The sequence below is a fragment of the Eublepharis macularius genome, chromosome 5 (assembly GCF_028583425.1).
Source record: "Eublepharis macularius isolate TG4126 chromosome 5, MPM_Emac_v1.0, whole genome shotgun sequence".
NCBI classification, from domain to species: Eukaryota; Metazoa; Chordata; class Lepidosauria; order Squamata; family Eublepharidae; genus Eublepharis; species Eublepharis macularius.
The window spans coordinates 167,853,985-167,874,232 of NC_072794.1; the positions used below are offsets into that span (position 1 = coordinate 167,853,985).

General features: G+C 43.6%; 1 protein-coding gene across 1 annotated transcript in view; it reads left to right on the forward strand.

Annotated features, from left to right (window-relative positions):
- Nucleotides 1-20,248, forward strand: part of ZBTB46 (zinc finger and BTB domain containing 46) — a 96,790-nt gene that overhangs the window by 47,036 nt on the left and 29,506 nt on the right. The window contains exon 3 of the mRNA XM_054981718.1: nucleotides 13,316-13,600. Coding sequence (XP_054837693.1) covers nucleotides 13,316-13,600 — 285 coding nt within the window. The remainder of the gene's footprint in view (nucleotides 1-13,315; nucleotides 13,601-20,248) is intronic.

A 20,248-nucleotide genomic window follows, 5' to 3' on the forward strand; every position in this document is an offset into this window, starting at 1 on the left:
TTAAGGTCCCTTCCAACCCTATGACTCTGTGAATACCTTTGCTCATCTTAATGTGCTGCACTTTGTTTCACTGCTAGGGTTTTTCACCTGGGCACCCTTATTTCATGATTGGGCTAGCATAAAGGAGCCTTCCTTTGACAACCATAGTTATATGTTATTACTTACTTTAGAGTGACATATTTCATTAAACAACCCCAGAATAGTAAGATCTTTATCTACTTTGTCTCTTGGAAATATGCTTTGATTTCATTCCATTCAGTTCTTTCAGCCTTCAAACGTTAAGATATTTTTGTAACTATTATCTGTGCTACATGAATTGAGTGCAACCTTCTTTGAACTCCAAACTGGCCTTGGAGAGTCCAGAATGAAAAGTTGACATACACCTTGTGAATTGCAGTCATTTGGATTTGCATTTAGCTGGAAATTATTGGTTAATTAGGGGCACTTTTGTACTCCAAAAGGCATGTACATTTCTTTAATAGACAAATGTTTGCTGTCTCAAAGCTGAGAATCAAAGTTATTAGAGTAAGCTTGATCATCTGTTATCCGTGTCCATGCCTTGAGCTATTACCTTGTATGGAACAGCCTTCCTTACTACTGTAAAGTTTATTCTGTGTTTCTGGCTGCCTCTTATTTACTCATAACCCACCTTTCTCGCTAGTGAGGATCCAAAGTTGTCTCCTCTTCTCCGTTTTAACCTCACAACAACTGTGTTAGCATGTAACGTATTTGTTTCGAAGTGTGTTTAGAAACATTTTAAACCGTTTTTCTATATCAAGATACCTGAAGTAGTGTATTTTCTTTAAAAAAAACAGAGAAAATGTCAATGGTGGTTGTGCGGATGGAACAATAAAAGCAGTAAGCAGTGGTTAAAATGTTCAGCACCAGCCAGCAACGTAAAGAGAACCTAACAAGAACATGGCTGATGAAAGGCCTGGCTAGCAGCGGTTTTCACTAATAACTCTGTTGTGGAGCGGAGCACACAAACCACAGTGGTACTAAGAGTCGTACTGGACTTTGAGTGCCAGAGAAAACCCTCCTGTAAATAAGTATATTCTTTCTTTATTGTCATTATAATTTTAAAAACTTTGATAGTAAGCAGAAATACACAATTTTCTAAGAGGCCCATTTTAAAAACGGAACGTTATTTTAAGACTATTAAATCTGAGGTTCTGGTTATTAACTGCCTAGAAATCCTCATTGTAGCACATGGAGGAGGGCTTTCAATTCATATTCCTGCAGTGTCTTTGATACAGCCCACACAATTTAATTAAGTTTTTTTCATTTATCTGTGTCAACTTCTGTCAGCATTGTATCATAGTTCACGGGCTTGCCCTTCCTCCTATTGCAGTGTTCAATTTAATCTTGGACAGCACAGGTCTCGGTTCATCAGCCCCATGATGTGGGTGTGGAAGAAGAATGTTGAGATAGGATAACAAAAACCTGAAGACAATTTAGCTGTTGGGCAGTCCTACCCAGCTTATCACACTTTGGGATTTCTTCAAGAAGGTTAGCAGGCATGTGGGTTGGGGTGATTTGACAGACATCACATACTTGGACTTTCTAAAAAATATTTTTACACAAAGGCTTTCACCAAAGGTTTTGAGTAAACTTCATAGTCATGGAATAAGAAGTCTGTCCTCTCATGGGTAGTAACTGGTTAAACAGAAAGCAGAGGGTGGTTATACATGGACAGTTCTTACAATGGTTGTTGTGGATTTTCCGGGCTGTATATCCGTGGTCTTGGCATTACAGCCCGAAAAATCCACAACAACCATTGTTCTCCCTCTGAGTCGGAGGACATCCTGGGTGTTTCCCACCGTCCAATCGGGGAGGCAGGAAAGTTGATCTTTCTTCCTCTTCCTGTGGATGTATGTGGGAACACCCCCTTAGCTCTCAGTTCCTTTCCTGCCTCAGGGGAGAGCAGTTCGCCTTAGGCTAGCTCTTCACTGCCTTTCTGGTTTTTCCTACCTACTCTTATTATCCCTCTCTATTTCTTCCTCTTCTTTCTCTCTCTTTTACCTCAAGTTTCTTTTCCCATTTCTCTCTTCTCCTGTACCTCCTCATCTGAATCGACAAGGAGAAGAGGGAAGTCTGAAATCCGAGATGGCCTCATCGGATTCAGAAGAGAGCTTCCTAGAGAGGGCGAGCTACCCCCCAGGAGCTGTCTTACCGATGGCGGGGGTATGCTCAGCCGGCGCCGGCTCACCTTGCGAGGTAGAGCGGCTCCCCGGCGAGAAGACTCCTGCAGAAGACGATCAGCCCTCTCAGAAACGGCCCCGTCTCCAGCAGAGGGAGCCTCGGAGCTCTAGAGACCGAAACAGAGAGGCCTTCGACAGCAGCAACGGAGGAGGCTGCATTTTGGCGGCAAACAACTGCGCGGCTAGCGTTTTCCCGCCAAAGCCGAATGACGCGCTTCCCAACCTCCCGGCGGGAGAAATGGGCCTAAATCGTGAATTGAATCCGCAGGAGAGCCAAGTAAGTGCCGCTTCCCTTACTATGCCCCCCGAAGTGATGGGTTTTCTTCGTCAGACCATGAGAGAGGAGATCCTGGCCTTTCGTAAGTCTGAGCAACCTCAACCCTCTCAACCTTCCTGCTCCAAGGGACATCGGGAAGCCCAAGAGAGTTCTGCCACGCCTTGGCCTACCAAGGCAGCAAGAAAATCCAATGTTAATCCCAGGGGGGTTGGCAAGGACTGGTATGCAGAGGCTCCCTCCCCCAGTGACGACTCAGATGGTGGGGACTTCCTTTCTGAGGAAGATCAGGAGGAAGACTCCTCTAGCCATGAACATTCTAACAGACTGTTCCAGGCTGACGATTATCAATATCTTTTGGCTAAAACCCTTTCCGCGCTTGAGCTTCAGGAAACATCAAGGGGGGAGGAAGAGTCACCCCCTGGGGACCCTAAGTCCAGACCTAAGGGGACAAAGGAGTTTTTCCCTAGATCAGAAGAGAAATCTAAGGTTTTTCCCTTTCCTGAATACTACGAAAAACAATTGATGGCTGAGTGGGCCACTCCAGCCTCTTGCAAGCATTTCTCTAATAATGTTAAAAAGTTGTATTCTCTTCCCAAATTTGCCACTGAGCTCTTGCAGGTTCCTGCCGTGGACGCGCCAGTGATAGCCCTGCAATCCCATGGGCTCCTGTCTGAGGACAGCCAAGGGGCTATTAAGGATAGCCTGGATAAAAAGGGAGACATAGCTCTGAAGAGAACACATGAAGCCCTCGCTATGGCAATTAAAGCTTCAGCCATTGCATCGACAGTCTCCCGTGCCTCGGTGGTCTGGGCCAGACGTCTTATAGAGTTATTGCCCGACAACAACAAACGTCTCTTGGAAGGGGCAAATAGGATGCTGAAAGCAAGTACCTTCACGGCCGACGCCACACTAGACGCGATGTCCTTCTGTGCCAGGGCCATGTCGTCTACCACGGTCACCAGACGTATGTTGTGGCTTAGAGCCTGGCAAGCAGACATTCAATCTAAAGTCATACTGTCATCTTATCCCTTCCAAGGAAAGAAGCTGTTTGGTGAACAACTAGACAAGATACTAGTGGAGACGAAGGACAAAAAGAAGGCGCTACCTCGATCGCTTAAAGGGAACGAAAGACGCACATTTCGCTTCCAGCCATTCAGGACACACCACACCTTACCCAGACAGCGACACGAGAACAAGAGAAATTGGTCTTTCTCAAGATCACAGTCACGGAGAGGTAACTTCTCGTCCAGACCTCACAAGTCCATGGGAGCCCGTGGCTTCAGGCCTGACACGGAGGACAAGGGTCAGAAGCCCTGACTCGAAGGAAGCCCCGGTAGGAGGGAGACTACTTTTGTTTCGTCAGAATTGGGCGGATTCCCAGGCGGACGCCTGGGCCATGGAAGTAGTATCGTTTGGCTACTTAATAGAATTCTCCTCTCTTCCACCGGAGCGTTTCCTAATATCTCCACTCAAGAAAGACCCAACCAGAAGTGCGATTACAATCAACGCCGTGCGTCATCTGTTGGACATCAGAGCCGTGGAACCGGTTCCTCAGCACGAGTGGGGCACAGGAGTGTACTCCATCTTCTTCACAGTGCCCAAAAGGAACGGGGACTGGAGATCCATCCTGGATCTGAAGTTTGTCAACCGCTTCATAAAACTGAGACACTTCAGGATGGAGACTCTACGATCCATCGCGGAGGCGCTGTGCCAGGGAGAATACCTGACATCAGTGGACCTGACAGAAGCCTATCTCCATGTGCCAGTGGCCCCTCCTCATCGACGTTTTCTACGATTCTGTGTCAACGGCAAGCACTTTCAGTTTCGCGCGATGCCTTTCGGCCTTGCTACTGCACCAAGGGTATTCACGAAGCTGCTGGTCGTCCCGGTTGTCAAACTGCGGGAGATGGGTCTACACCTGCACCCATACCTCGACGACATTTTGATACGATCGAGTTCTCGGGAGGCGTCGATCAAGGACACAGACCTAGTAATACGGGTGCTGGAGCAGCATGGCTTCCTAATCAACAGAACCAAATGCTCATTACATCCATCGCAAATCCTGGAACACCTGGGTCTGTTGGTCAACACGCGAGTATGTTCCTTCTTCCTTCCAGAGGAAAAGATCAAGAAAACCAAACAGAGGACAGCCATCATCATCAAACAACGCGTGTCCTGCATCATGGAACTGACAAAATTGCTGGGTCTCCTCGTAGCCAATTCAGAAGCTATTTTCTGGGGACGTTTTCACACTCGTTCTCTCCAAGCTCTTCTACGACCTTATCAAAACCACATTGCTCAAAAGAGATCAATCAGAATACAAGTTCCTCCATCAGTCAAGAACAGCCTTCGTTGGTGGACCATCGACTCCAACCTCCGTCAAGGCAAGGGCTTCCTTACACCACAGCCCCTCCAGGTGTTCACGGATGCGAGCCTATCGGGCTGGGGAGCATCGATGGACGGGCGACTCGGACAGGGTCGATGGTCTGCGACCGAACAAAAGTTACCGATCAATGTGCTGGAATTGAGAGCAATCTACCTAGCCCTCATTCAGTTCCAGGATCAACTAGCCTCACAACACGTTCTCATCCGCACGGACAACGTAGCGGCGAAAGCCTATATCAACAGGCAAGGAGGGTCCAGGTCATCACGTCTTCAGAAGGAGGCACACAAGATCATCGGCTGGGCGGAGGACAACCTTCTCTCGCTACAAGCAGAACACATCAAGGGAATACTCAATGTGGAAGCAGACTGGCTGAGCCGGGAGTCTCTTCACCCAGGGGAATGGTCTCTCAACAGGGAGACCTTCAACCTCCTCGCAGAACACTTCGGAACTCCAATGGTGGATCTGTTCGCCTCTCCACGGAATCACCAAGTACAGAGGTTCTTCACCAGATACTTCCACCCAGCGGCAGAGGGCACAGACGCCATGACATCGCTGTGGCCCAGAGGCCTCCTATATGCCTTCCCTCCACTTCCAGTGCTGCCCAGACTACTGAGACGAATCCAGGACCAGGCAGCAACGCTGATCCTCGTAGCTCCATACTGGCCCAGGAGACCTTGGTTTTCGACTCTGCTATCGCTGTCGACCCATCCTCCATTCCGCCTGCCATTACACCCGGATCTACTGCTTCAGGGACCGATCTGGCATCCTCACCCGGAGTGGTGGTCTTTGACCGGCTGGAGATTGAGCGGAGATCGCTACTCCAAGTAGGTTATCCGATAGAGATCGTGGACACCATGCTAGCTTCCAGGAAAAGATCCACGAATAGGATCTACAATTCAACGTGGAAAGCTTTTGTTCGCTGGAGCAAACGTAAGAAAATTGACCCACTGTCCCCAATGATTGGAGACATCCTGGGTTTCCTACAAGAGGGGTTGGACAGAGGCCTAAAACCTCCCACCTTGAAGAAGCAAATAGCGGCTATCAGCTCAATAATCCCTAAAATAGGAACGTCTTCATTGTCTACGCATCCTCATATTAAAAGGTTTCTTCGGGGAGCTGCTCTACTGCATCCCTCTGTAGTACATCGCTTCCCGACCTGGAGGCTACATGTTGTGCTCAAGGCTCTCACTAAACCTCCTTTTGAGCCCTTGCGTGACATTTCTCTCAGATGGCTAAAATTAAAGACAATATTCTTAGTTGCAATTACATCAGCACGTCGGATCTCTGAGCTGAGTGCGCTGTCCATCAGGTCAGATCTATGCATTTTCCACAAAGAGAAGGTGGTTCTCCGGATGGATCCTTCCTTCCTCCCCAAAGCCTATTCGACCTTTCATCGAGCACAGGAGATCGTCCTTCCATCGTTCTGTCCGGACCCTAAGCATCCTAGGGAACGAGACTGGCACACCCTTGATGTGCGCAGGGCGCTCAAGGCATATATTATCAGGACAGAAGTATTCCGCCAAACACAGTCACTATTCGTCAACATTTCCACTCCTAAGTTAGGACAAAGGATGTCTTCTTCTTCTATTGCCTATAGTATCAAGACCTGCATTAGCGAGGCGTACAAGACACTCGGGTTGGAAGTTCCAGCCGGCATCACGGCACATTCCACTAGGAGCGCAGCTACGAACGCGGCCTTCAGGAGGAATGCTTCCGTAGAAGAGGTCTGCAAAGCGGCTACGTGGTCCTCAGTGTCAACGTTCGTCAAACATTACCGATTACATACGTACTCGTCGGCGGACGCAGCATTTGGTAGAAGAGTCCTGCAACACATCGTAGAGGACGAAGATCATCTCCCACCCGAATCTTGAAGGGACTGCTTTGGGAGCACCCAGGATGTCCTCCGACTCAGAGGGAGAACGGCCCCTTGGATACTCACCGTGAAGGGTCCTTCTCCTCTGAGGTAAGGAGGACATCCTGCCCTCCCGAGCTCTTCGTCCTCTGTCTGAGTGTTTACTAACATGATCCTATTCATTCTCTTCTACCTCTGAACTAATTAATTAACGGCTACAGTTTGTCTGTTTTCTTTACCTTGTCTAGTAGTTTAAAGTTATGACAGGGTTCATAGTTAGTAACAGCTGACGCTGTTCTTTACTTACAAGTTCCTATCGTTTCAGTGTCAAAGTTAGTAGAGTTATTTGCTGTATGGACTGCTGTGGGGAGACCTCCGGAACTGAGAGCTAAGGGGGTGTTCCCACATACATCCACAGGAAGAGGAAGAAAGATCAACTTTCCTGCCTCCCCGATTGGACGGTGGGAAACACCCAGGATGTCCTCCTTACCTCAGAGGAGAAGGACCCTTCACGGTGAGTATCCAAGGGGCCGTTCTCCGGCCGTGAAAGCCTTCGACAATATAGTTCTTACAATAGACGAAAGTATGTAGGAAGAGCTCCAAGATAGTCACTCCATATAGGGTGAGTAGGCATTAATGTGGCAAACCAATTTCCTTGTAGGCTAGTGTAAATTTATGCACATTGAGGGCTTTTCCACGTGGGTTTTTTTCTTTGACTCTGGCTCCATACTGCTTTGGTTTTCCCCTTGATTTCCACATGCATTTTTGGGCCTTTAGTTTTTGCTTTGTTTTGGGGGGAGTTTTCCTGTTGCTGTTTTTTTTTCCTCGTCCTTTTGATTGCCCTGATCTTTTCCAGGAAGCTAGCTTTGAGTCATTGTTTTTTCTCATGCATAGTTTTTCTTTGTCCTATCCCACACCTCCACCTTCAACCCACTTTTTGATAATTCGATGTTTACAATTGTTGAACAACTCCTCCTCCCTCTGTCTTTCTTCCCGCCTCTCCTGGTTTTGTTTTCTATGATTTTTTAAAATTCAATGCTTTTATCGCTATATTAACATAACCATTGTTACAATAGATGTAACAGATTTTCTGAATTCCCTGTTTACATTTTTTAAAGTAAGTTTCTAGCCCCTTCCCTTATGAAGATGCACTTTCCCCTTATATCTCAGCAAGGAAAGGGGCTAGAGACTTATTTTTTTAATGAAAGCTGAGAGTTTAGAGAACCTGTTAAACCTATCATTACAATAGCACGTGATATAATGATATTAAAGCACTGATTTTCAACAAAACTGCAGAAGCCCTTGTGACCCAGGGAGTGTGTATGTGTGGGGAGGGGGAGTCACTTCTAGTACCAGAAAAAAGCAGCACAGTTTGAAGGGAAATTGCACTTCACGTCTGATTCATAAGCAGATGCATGGGGGAGCTGGTCCCCATTAACGCTTCCCTGTGTAAAAAAAGGTGAGGATGGGGAGGCTCGCGTGAACCCTCCCCAATAGCCAGCTGCAGCTCCTCTGCCCAGGAAGACTATCCTTCTACTTACCAACCCTGGCAGCCTTGTGTGTCAATGGAGCCCCCCCCCTTTCCTTTATATGTGAGCATGTGTTCATTTGCAATTGTTTTAAAAATTCAGTCATGTCAATATATTGATATACGCATGCACTAAAAATTAAAGCATGTGACATCACTGATGATAAGAGCTCCCTCCCTTAATTAGGCACATGCAGAATAAAATAAACAGATTCCACAACTGTAAAAATGCAGAGGGAGGGCAGACGTGCATAAGAACTGTGCCCAAACCAATTCCAATGTTTGCGGATAGACTGCCAAGAAAATCAGGAATAAGTAGAGTATGCGAGAAAGCCCTGGGGCAAAACATTCTAACATGACACTATTGGAGTTTGAACTGTCAGTGACTGACAGGAAAGAGATCATGGGCCATACTGGATAGTTTACTGAAAATATCTACTGAATGCAGGGGTGGACTGGGAGGTAAGAACAGCCCTGAAAAACGTGTGTAGCAGTTAAGTTCTATGCTACAGATTATAAGGAAAGGACTAAAAATGGTTAGTATCAAAATGTCCTCCTTTTATTGATTTATGATGTACCCATATTTGGAACACTTCTGGTTGTTCCATCTCAAAAAGAATATTATAAAGATATAGGACAGAAAAGGGAAACCAAAGTGATCAAGGGGATGGAACACCTTCCCTATGGGGATTTTCAGTTTTGAGGAAATATAGAGGATTGTAAAATTATACATCGTGTGAGAAAAGTAAATAGAGAATTTACTTTCCATCTCCCATAGTGCTAGAACTCTGGGGTACCCATTGAAACTGAAGAGCAGTCAAGTGGGGACAGACAAAAGAAAATACTTCTTCATACAACATATAGTTAAGTAGTGAAACTCATATAGCCCTCTGATGTGATGATGGCCTCATGTGGAATAATATCTAGATTAGATTACTGTAATATGGGGCTGCCCTTGAAGACTGTCTAGAAGCTGCAGAATGATGTGGCCAGAGTGTTGACTGGAGTGGGTCGTAGGAAGTATATCACTCTAGTCTTGCTCCATCTACAGTGGCCCCCAATTTGCTTCCAGGCCCAATTCAAGGTGCTGTTATTGACTTTTAAAACTGTATACAGTTTGAGACAAGCAAGGACCTCCTTAAATATAACCACTGTGGTCATATTTGGAGGCCTTGCTTTGCATGCCCTCACCATCTGAGGCTGGATAGTTAGCAACCAGAGAAAAGTCCTTCTTGGTCACGGCACTGAAACTTTGGAACTACCTTCCTAGGAAAGTTCGTCTCCCTCTGTTGCTGTCTTCCACCAGCATGTGAAGACCTTTTTGTTTCATTTGGCATACACCCAGCAAACTCATATTGGCCTCCCCCCTGCTTGTGTGTGTTTGTTTATAATGTTTTAATTGTATTTATATATTCATTTTAAATGTTATTTTAATGTTTTAAATGTTTTAAATAAATAGTAATAAACGTTCCTCAGCACTTCAGATACACTTTTGGTGTGGAAATTAGATTCTTGCAGAAGAGATCCTTCTGCAGCCACGACGACAGAATGCAGCTTCCACGTTCAGAAGCAGTGTGCCTCTGAATGGCAGGGAACAAGGGGGAGGCTTGGGACCTTCCTGGCCTGGCCACTGTGGGTGGGTGGGAACCATGTGTCTGATCCAGCTACTGAACCAGTATCGGGGAAGTGTTTGCTTTCACCCTAATGCTGCTGTTCTGTCACCCGCTAAGGATGAGAGAACAGCAGTAGGACTGTTCATGAACAAAGTTGCCAGAGAAAAAGCTGCTTCCGAATCAATGTGCACTGCATCATTGCGTCTGTTCCATTCTTTTTCATTAAGTCCCCAAACATCAGCCATTTATGAGAATAGAGGGAGGTATCTGTTACAGCCTACAGAAATGTATAACTTTATCATCATGGCTCTCTATTAACTTCATTTCAGAAACTGAATAAAGAAAAGCATCAGCATCTAAATATGTTTGCCAACCATTAGGGTTGCCTGGTCCCCTTACCCTCCTGGTGTGTGTGTGGGGGGGCACCCTAGCACTCACCTTATTGTTTGTCTTTATGTGTGCACAAAGCACACTCCTGAGGTGGCATCATGACGTTACTTCCAGGAAGTGACATCATCGCACTGGGCCCAGGAGCACTCTCACTTCGCAGTGGCCAGCTGGGGTGCTCCTGGGGTGGTGTGACGACAGGACATCACTCCCAGGAGTGATGTCATCACGCCACCCTGGGAGCGTGCCTGGGAGGCCTGTTCCCCCACTTTTCTCCCCCACTGGCCTGGTGAGTGGTGGCCTGGGATCCCTACCAACCATTGTTTACATTGTATGGACAACAGATGTATGAAAATATAAAAAATGCTGTGCAGAATTTTAAAAATATACATGTAAAAAGTTTGCCACTCTTTTATTTAACACTGTATGCCAAATAACAATGTAAATGAAGTCTTGCATTGGTTACAGAAGAAATTTAGAATCTGTTCTGAGCCAAGAGTGTGAATGCAATTTGCATTTGATACAAGCTTTCGAACGCCCCTCCATGCTCCAGTTGTGCTTACCTGGCACATGGAATTATTAACAGGCCACTAGCGTTAAAGTGCTGGAGAGAATGTGTATTTCCTCATGACTGTGAAAGCATACAACATTTGCGCCTGCACCATTTCACAATCTTACGTTTATCTTAGGCATGCTCAGCATACAGAAGATGTTGCAGTTTGATAGAAGCCATTAATTAATCCCCCTTTTTTGTGGCCCTCGAGTGGTCACCGTGAGCCTGTTACAGGGAAGGATGACAAAGGCTGTGTGTGGAAGCACAATGCACACATCTTAACAGTTCGGAGACTACTGATGGTAGAATTTCACCTGGGAATCCGCTCAAAAAGCTAGCCTAGCAGAGACAGCTTGTCTGTTATAGGGGATGCATACTGTTGAGTGTTGCCGAGTCACCAAACACAAACATTGTGTAATGCATTGAATTCTGCTACCTTACAAATCCACCTTTTCCCTCTTCCCTTCTACTAAGGGGCGGGGGAGAAATTAGTGCCTTTAGTGATGTCCAAGAGGTCCTGGCCCAGAGCGCAAGCTTTGATGATGATAGCAGGATTTGAGTCCAGTGGCACCTGGGAGACCAACCAGATTTTCAGGGTATATGCTTTCAAGAGTCAAAGTTCCTGTCTTCAGAGAGCTTTAATTTTCGAAAGCTTACATCTTGAAAATCTGGTTGGTCTCTAAGATGCCACTTGACTCAAATCCTGCTGTTTTATTGCAGACCAACACTGCTACCTACCTGAAACTTTGATTATAATGGAATCTATTTTATATAATTTTAGAAATAAAACATCTTTCCCTCCTTTCAAAATCATTTTATAACATAAGGAATCAAATATGTGCAGGGGCCCATTTCACAGGTTTGTAGTGGCCCAAACATTGATGCCTGGGCCCTGGTTCCAAATAACTCAGCCATACTGTTGGAGAGCTAGAATTCCTTTACTTTTGAAATGGATCCCAGCAGTGATATTGTTGGCATGTTTTCCTGAGGGTCAAAGTGCACATTGGTTGTTTCTAAAACCAATTAGCAGACCCACACACCTGCTTTAAAGATTGAGGAAGTATTGCTGGGGGGGGCGTGTTTTTAACCCTTTTCTCTTATGCAGCATCCACAGCATCGTGCTGATGTACACCTTGTTGCCCGCCTATCTGTTTCCTGGTGCCCACTTCCCTCTTCCCCAAAGCATCTTCTTTTGCAAAGCAGAAGGCCAGCCGTGGGTTTTTTCATCTCAACGGAGTAGGAGGTGCTTCAGACAAGCCCACGCAGTATCACTTCTGTGTTTGCAGAGAGGCTGCCTTTATCGAACTTGGCCTGAAAGCATCCTAATGTATTGTGGAATCTCCCAACGTTTTTGTGATTGGACTCAGCTCTATGACAGCCATTTTATTGTTGCACACAGGACCGTTTTCAAAATTCCTTAAGTGCCCACGGCATGAACAAGGTTGGGAACCGCTGCTCTTGTGCCTTTTTCCTAATTTAAATCAACCCCCCCCACACACACACACACACAGCTGCATGAAAGAAAAAAGACAGGTATAATGCTGTGTCTTTTTTCCCTTCTGCAGAGCTAACTACAGCTTGGGGAGTGGGAGGTGATTTAAATTGGGGGAAAGCATGAGAGAAAAGAATTGTTAACCCCTTGCTTCCCAAATTTTCAAAGACTGTAATTCTCTCTAAAGAGCCTGATTCTATCATTTTTCCATTGGTGCTGTAGAAAACTCACAGACTTTCTGTGTCTAAGGAAAACACCCATCTCTCTCTCTCCCTGATATAAGGTGTATTATTGAGCAGTACTTGATAGAAATAGATGGTGTATGTAATCAGATAAATTAGGAGAGGAGCAAGCCAGATGTAACTTTTGCTGTAGTGGTATACAGATCTGTTCTGCGTATTTCACTATGAGTGCCAAATGGAAGTTTGCCATTTCATGTTTGGAAGTTTGGAACTTGTTTCTATTCTATTCTATTGTACTTTGGATTTATTGAGAAGAATGACAAGTATGTGCTAGAGAGCCACCTTCTATATGTATTAGAGTACTTCTGCTATAACTATGCATTGTGTGTGTGTGCTTGTGTGTGTGTGTAATGGTTTGAAGGTGACAGAACAGAATCTTGCAAAGCAGAGGTTTGTTCTTTGACTAAAATGCAAGTAATGTTAAAGGAGCAACACACTTTGGCTGTTTATGTACATGACAGTTTTACAGAGTAGTGTGTGCCAGGGAGATTAGTGGCCACATTAGAAGAGGACGTCTGTCCTGCTGCTGTGGCCACAATAATGCATTCAATCCATTACTGTACAAGTTCACAAAAGGCTGCTCTGCATGGATTCAGCGTTGGTAGAAGTCCCCATAAAATGGACCATGGAATTAACACACCAAAGGCAAATCATCTTAAGTAGTTCTAATGCTGATGTTAATTTGCTAAGAGATGGAAGGGGTTCGGGAGGGGAAACTCAAATGTGCATGTGGCTGATAGATCTTTGTACTGGTGTGCTAGCTAATGTTGTTGTCTTTATTTAGGTGTGGATCTGATGGTGACAGAGCCCAGCAGTTCTGACGGCAGAATAGAGAGAGTGGACCTTTATGCTAATGTCGATGAAGCAGCACTCCTAGGAGGGGAAGCGCTCTCTCTCTCTCAGCCCCTTACCCCAGAGAAAGAGGATGCACTTCAGGCCGTGGCGGTTGCTAACTTGCGGGCAGCTCTGATGAGCAAGAACAGCTTGTTGTCCCTGAAAGCTGACATGCTGGGAGAGGAGAGCTCTCTGCTCTTTGAATACTTACCCAAAGGCACTCATTCATTATCTTGTAAGTTGCTTTTTCTATGTACATTGCTGAAAGGTTAATGGCATTCATAAAGGAGTTACCAAGCAGTGCCGTTCAGGTCACTCTAGATTTATCACTGTATCATTGTGTTTGTGTATAGTGCATCCCAGAGTGGATGTACCCTCGTTCTTTAGCAAGGGTTTATTTGGCTGGAATGCCCAGCCTTGTTCCATACCAAAAGAAAAGCCTGTGGACAAAGAAAACCAGATGTTGAGGAGCTTACCAGTCTCCCAGCACATCCAATTTTATGTATAAGGAGCTTATTAACAGCCTGAAGTCCACATGCAGGACTTCATTGTCTGCTGTTTTGTGAAAATTAGTTTGTTGGTGGTGGCTGAGAGTGACGCTCCCAATCAGACACTAATGGGAACTGATTCACTGTATACTCCTGCCATCTTTATCTTTTGGACACTAAGATGGCAAAAGGTTCTGATTGTGATGTACATTTTAAACAGGCTATGGAGAACATTTACATGTGCACTATTTTTTTTCAAGCGACTTCAGAATAAGGCCCACTGACCTTTAAAAGTGTTCATGTTAACAGCTTGTATTTTGTGCTTTTAGCTGGGCTCTCTAGGTACCTAATTTGACATACTACAAAAAATTTATGATACAGCAAATAATTATTTGACTATCTCTCTCTTAAAGCTAAAATATCTTATATCTGTGAGTTTTAATCTAGATCCAGTAATCTAGAATATGTGTGATAATAATATGATGGCCATTGCTGTGTGTGTAAACTGCCATCAAGTTGCAGCCAACTTAGGGCAACCACATAGGATTTGCAATGCAAGAGAAGTGGTTTCCTAGTGCCTGCCTCTGCATAGTGACCCTGGACTTTCATGGTGGTATCCCGTCCAAGTACTAACTAGGTCTAATCCCACTTAGTTTCTGAGAGTTGATAAGATCAGTATAGCCTGGGCCATTGAGGTCGGGATGCCCTGGACATACAGCTACCTATTTGTTAGCCAATGAAATGGATGCATTTTCTGAATGCGAGGAAATTTTTAAATAGCGTTCCATATTACGGGCTTGTATCTTTAATCAATACTCTGTCTTGAACTTGGCATCATAAGCTAAAAGAAGGGAATTAATTAAGCCACAATAGAGATGAAGAAGATTGTTTGTTTCCTGAATTACTCATCTCTGCATTGTCTAGAAGCGGTGAAGAAGCTGGCTCATTCTTGTTGTGAGTTAGGGCCTCAGCTAACCTACTCTCCTTTCTTCTTTGAAGTAGCAACCCTTAAGGGGAGAAGGTCAAGTTTCTTGGTTTGTGGTCTTTGGAGATGAGCAGTCTCTCAAGATTTTTTGGTTGTTATTTTTGTTCACAAAATGATCAAAATGGATTTTATGCTTATACTATAATCAACTCAAACATTTGGTTGCATGGTTGTCTCATTTCATATTATTGTTGTTTTCATTGTGGATATCTTAAGGAAACTTGCAACAGACTACAAGAAAAAAAGTATTAAGCATTCATTGTGACTGTATGGGGAAGTTGACTGTAGGTATGTAAAAATATGTAAAAAATAGAGATGGATTGGAAATGGCAAACTGAAAACACCACCTGAAACCACAATATGAACAAATGTGATAAGCATAAAATTGTAAACAATATTCAGCATGCGAATATACACAGAAATCCAAAAAGTATTTCTGTGTATTTACTGTAATAGAATAATAATATTCTGTGTAAATATATAATACATCAAAAAGGAGTTAACACACATGCCAGACTATGGGTTGCCATCCACTTACCAGCTACTTTGTTTTGAGTAGACCTTCATCAGACCGTTTCTGTGTTATCCTGTTTATTCAGTTTTAAAGCAGTCACCAATTCAAAGCAAGGAGCCAAAAAAGATCTGTTGCAAAGGGAACTTGTCTGACAATCTGTGGCTGGTCAAGTGTGTTAACGCCTTTTTGGTGCGTTATATATTTATACTGTTTGTTTTTCTGTATATTTTCACACGTTATTGGTACAGTAACCATAGTTTACAATTGTATGCTTCTTGTCACATTTGTTCATATTGTGGGGTTCAGGTGGCGTTTTCAGTGCATAGTACCACTCCTGTTTTTAAAATAAACCTTCTTGTCCTAGTGTACTTTGTTTTTGCATTCCTTAAGGGTGTTCCTTTTTGTTTTCTCTCCAGATTGACAGGCCATGATAGCTTATAGGATGTCATGAAAAGAACTGTTTAAAATTGTAGAACACTCAAAGGATGTAGCTATTTACTAATCTGAAAGTGATACATTGGATGTTTTTAAAACTTGTACTTGTAAGACTGTATAAGATTCAAGCAAGTGAAACTGCATATGTTTGGAAACTGATTGGAATTAAATGTAACAATCCCATTATGAACCTAGTTCTATAAATTAAGACCTGCATATACCTTGCTGATTGGTCTCAGGTAGGCTATCCACATCAGTAAAACTGAATCAACAATCCGATTTGTACAGTGAGTGTGAGAATGAATGGGAATCCCATACTTGACTGAGTGCTTATACCGTTTCTCCATGATTCAGAATATATATTTGATAAGCTTAACTATTCCTGTTGCCTTTCTGTCTTTACTTGACCTGTATATCTCAAACTTTTTGTTGCAGCATCACGTTCAAAAAGTTGTGGATCAAGTGACGGTCACTTACTTGGGTTTTAAAATCCAACAATGCTCCGTAACTCGTACCTTCAAATGCTTAAAGAATATCTTTGGTGCAGTCATTTTTCACAGGTGTAATCTTAATCCTTAAGAGGCTTCCAGTTGTGAATGGCTCGTGCCCTCTAGACCAACTTTAAGAGGAGTTTCTATTTTACGGCTATGAGACTAATATTTCAGTCTGTCTTATAATAATAGCTCCTTTCTTGATTCTGAAATTCAGGATATGAGTTCTGTCTAACTCTCATTTATAATCTAGATTTACATAGCATGCCTGGGTTTCCCCCTCCAAAATCGCCCGGTATCTTAATAAGTGAGCAGTGGTTCATTTGGATACTTATACAGGTTTCAAAATACATTCTAAGTAAGAAGAAATACATTCAGTTACGCTTAACGCTGGTGAACTAAGTAATCCAAGCTCGAAGTAAAATCAACCCATGTTCACCAGATTTCAATTTGTGCTGAAATAAAAAACATAAATAACAAGCATGTGGTCGCTTTCATTGTGCTGTGCTAATGCAGCTGTTCTTATGGATCCTTCCCCACCTTAAAATCAGAAGGCTGAAAGAAGCAGCTGCCTATTAGAGTTGCCAACTCTGAGATTCTTGGAGATTTGGAGGTTGGAGCCTGGGGAGGCAGAGTTTGAGGAGGAAGCAGAGCGGGGATGTGATATTATACAGTCCACCCTCCAAAACTGCCATTTTTGCCAAAGGAGAAAACTTGGTTTGTAATCTGGAGATTGGTTGTAATTCTGGGAGAACTCCAGACCTCGCCTGGAGGTTGGCAACACTAGCTGCCATGCTTACTGCTTCCATTAGAGCCAGGAGGGTCCCAGTGGGGATATCCGCCATTGTGATCTTGCTCTCCTTAGGGAAACTAGTTGCAGGCCCCCCAGAGAAACTGGTTGGCTGCTGTGTGAGACAGGATGCTTGGCTTGATGGACCAACGGGCTGATCCAGCGGAGTTCTTCTGATGTTCTTAGATTCTTGAGCTGAGGTCAGGGACAGGCCTTTTTGCTGCTGCCGTTTAAATGGTAGGGTCAATCAGTGATTTTTTTCCCCCAAGTTTAAAATTAAAAATAGATTTACATTTTTTGTTTCATTTGTAATCAGTTTCAGTTTTAAAAATAACCTGGTTTAAAATGAAATGTGAACTTTATGGAAATATGTCCTACATATGCATTTAGAAAAAAAACTGCCTTTCTTTGGAAAGAAAAACACAGTGGGGCAAAGTCATTATGCAGTGCAGTGGTTCATATATTTATATTATGGCTTTATACTACAGAAGAGGGACTGGTGAGTCACCGTAGGTATCGTCCACTAATCCATCTGGATGACCATTAACTCCTCTCTTATGCCTAATAGCACCCTGATCTCCGCAACTGACCTGGTGGTGGTGGTAGAGAGTACTGTCAAGTCATAGCTGACTTATGGTGACCCCTGGTGGGGTTTTCATGGAAGAAACTAACTGAGGTGGTTTGCCATTGCCTGGCTCTGCAACCCTGGTCTTTGTTGGAGGTCTCCCATCCAATTAGTAACCAAGCCAACCCTGCTTAGCTTCTGAGATCTGATGAGATCGGGCTTGCCTGGGCTATTGAGGTCAGGGCAATTGACTTGGTACTCTATAAGTATCAGTAAAATAACATGGATACACACCTCCCAGTTCATAAAGAACACTGATCTGCCTAGTAACCACTACCAGATTATTTACTGTTGTAGGACAAAGATGAGGTAGAATACATGATGGAGAAGAACAGGCAGAGTAAAAGAACAAAAGAACACTGGAAAGAAGCGCCACCTTGTAGGGGTTGCTTCCAACTATCACTGTCTACAGAAACTTCCCATCACTGTCGGCTGTAAATGAGGCCCTATTAGACGTCTTGAGCTTTAAGAATAAGTAGTATTGTATCGCATGTCATATTTACAAAACAGTAAAATATTAAGTTAAATATTTAAGAAACTTATTGTATACCCTGAGGAATCTGATTTAGTTTTAAATCAGTGTTTTTATGATTATAGCAACATTTTTTATTTAGGAAGCATCTAAATAATGAACATTTTTTATTTCAATTGCCTTGATTTTTAATGTCCACTCTGCTTTAAGATATGAGAGCCTAGCAAATTATGTCTGGGGCATGAGAGAGGGATGCACAGAGGAATTGTGGAAGGATGCTACCATGTCAACCTGTGCATTTTCTAAAATAACCAGGTAGCCTTTAAGGCATAAAGGAGGCAAAGCTGCACATGATCGTGGTCTGACCCTCTTTGCTTAGGGATGGGGGACTGCTACTATACCTGAGGGAGAAGCAAATTGCTAACAGATTTTAAAAACCTGTTTTGCCTCCCCCTTTGTGTAGATAAGCTACTGTAACATGGTGTCTTCCTGTGCTATAGTGCAGTGTTTTCCAAGCTTCGTACCCATCTGGGCAGAAAGCAGGCTGCATTTCAACTCCCTGTCCCGACCAGTGTAGATGGTGTCCTCCTCCAGTTCTTTTCTTGCCTAGGAAGAGTACCGGTACTTTAAGAATCTTTGTTAGACAGTGCAATCCCAAGTACAGCTACACACTTCTAAGGCCATTGAAGTATAATTTTGTTTAGGGCTGCCCTCTTGTCCGTGTGTGTATGTTCTCAGCCTTTTATCTTTATTTTTCGTTCTCATTGAGGAGCCCCTAATTATCCAGGGTTTCCTGGAATTCTGTTTTACCAGCTCACAATTTCAAAAGCTTTGTACTAAAAATGACATCTTGAGTACTTCTGCTATTTAGCATTTGCTGGCATCCACATCTCCCCATCTTACTCTTTTCCCCATGAGTCAAACGTTGACTCTTTTAATTCTCATTCTGTAGTAGGGTGCTGCTACTTAGATGACATGGTGCTATGCAGTCAAAGAAAATTTCATTTCATTCTAATATTAGGTCAGAAAACCACCCACTAATAAACATGCTAACTCATAACAAGAGCTTTAATTTTAAAATCTGGTTTCTTCTGTTTTCCTGATTAAATTTAAAACAAAACCTCACCAGAGGAAACTTTTCTTTCATAAAGTGAAGTCCTTGTGGCCAGTTAGTCGTTCCAAAACTGTAAAAGATGAAAAATTTCAACCAGTGCCTGTTTTTCTGAACTCTTAAATTGATACTCAGTCAGTACGGTACCCATTTTGTATTACCTGGTGCAAAAAAACAGTACAGGAAACGGACACAGTTCATTCCCATATTTTGCTATTGTGTGATAGAGCACTCAACACTGTAATTTGCTCACCATAGTTAAGCAATTGAAATAAAACTGTGCAGCTGTGTGCTGGTTCATGCTTTCTGGTGTACAGTTCCTACACACATGTATACACCTGCCTAACCATTACCAGAATTAAGTTGAATTGGATGTTACCTGCAGTTGGAGCTAACCACTTATCTGTAATAAACCAATTTGCCGCGTGTACATCTTCCCCAGATGTTGGTGTGCTTTGTGTTAAATAATTATAGCTTGTTAAAGTTGTGCAAGCTTTTGTACAACAGGATACTGAAAGGGAAATCTTGCTCTGTTTCTGCCTTCTCTCTTTGTGGCTGGAGACACTGCAGTTAGTGCTCTTAACACACCTTCATGTAACCACCCAAATCCAGTAGTGCTAACTTTTGAGAAAAACTGACATCTCTAAATATTTACATTGGCACAGCTGTCTGTCTGTGCCTGATGACAGCATATTTTAGTGTTTTATGAAGTTTTGCAGAAACAGCCTTCAGAAGCACCCCATTGGGAAGAAAGGGGGTAGTTAGTTTCAGCCGGTATGTGATTATTTCTGTGGGGCATCTGTCTTGGCTGGCCAGTTACTTATTTTATATATTGAGCAACTAAGCAATTAAATGGGTCTGTTTGCACGGTGGGGAGACCCAAAGGCCAGATCTTCCTTGCTCCTTTTCACATTTTTGCTTTTAGTGTATCAAAGAGCAGGCCTATGGGCTTCACTGAATCTGCCCCACTCC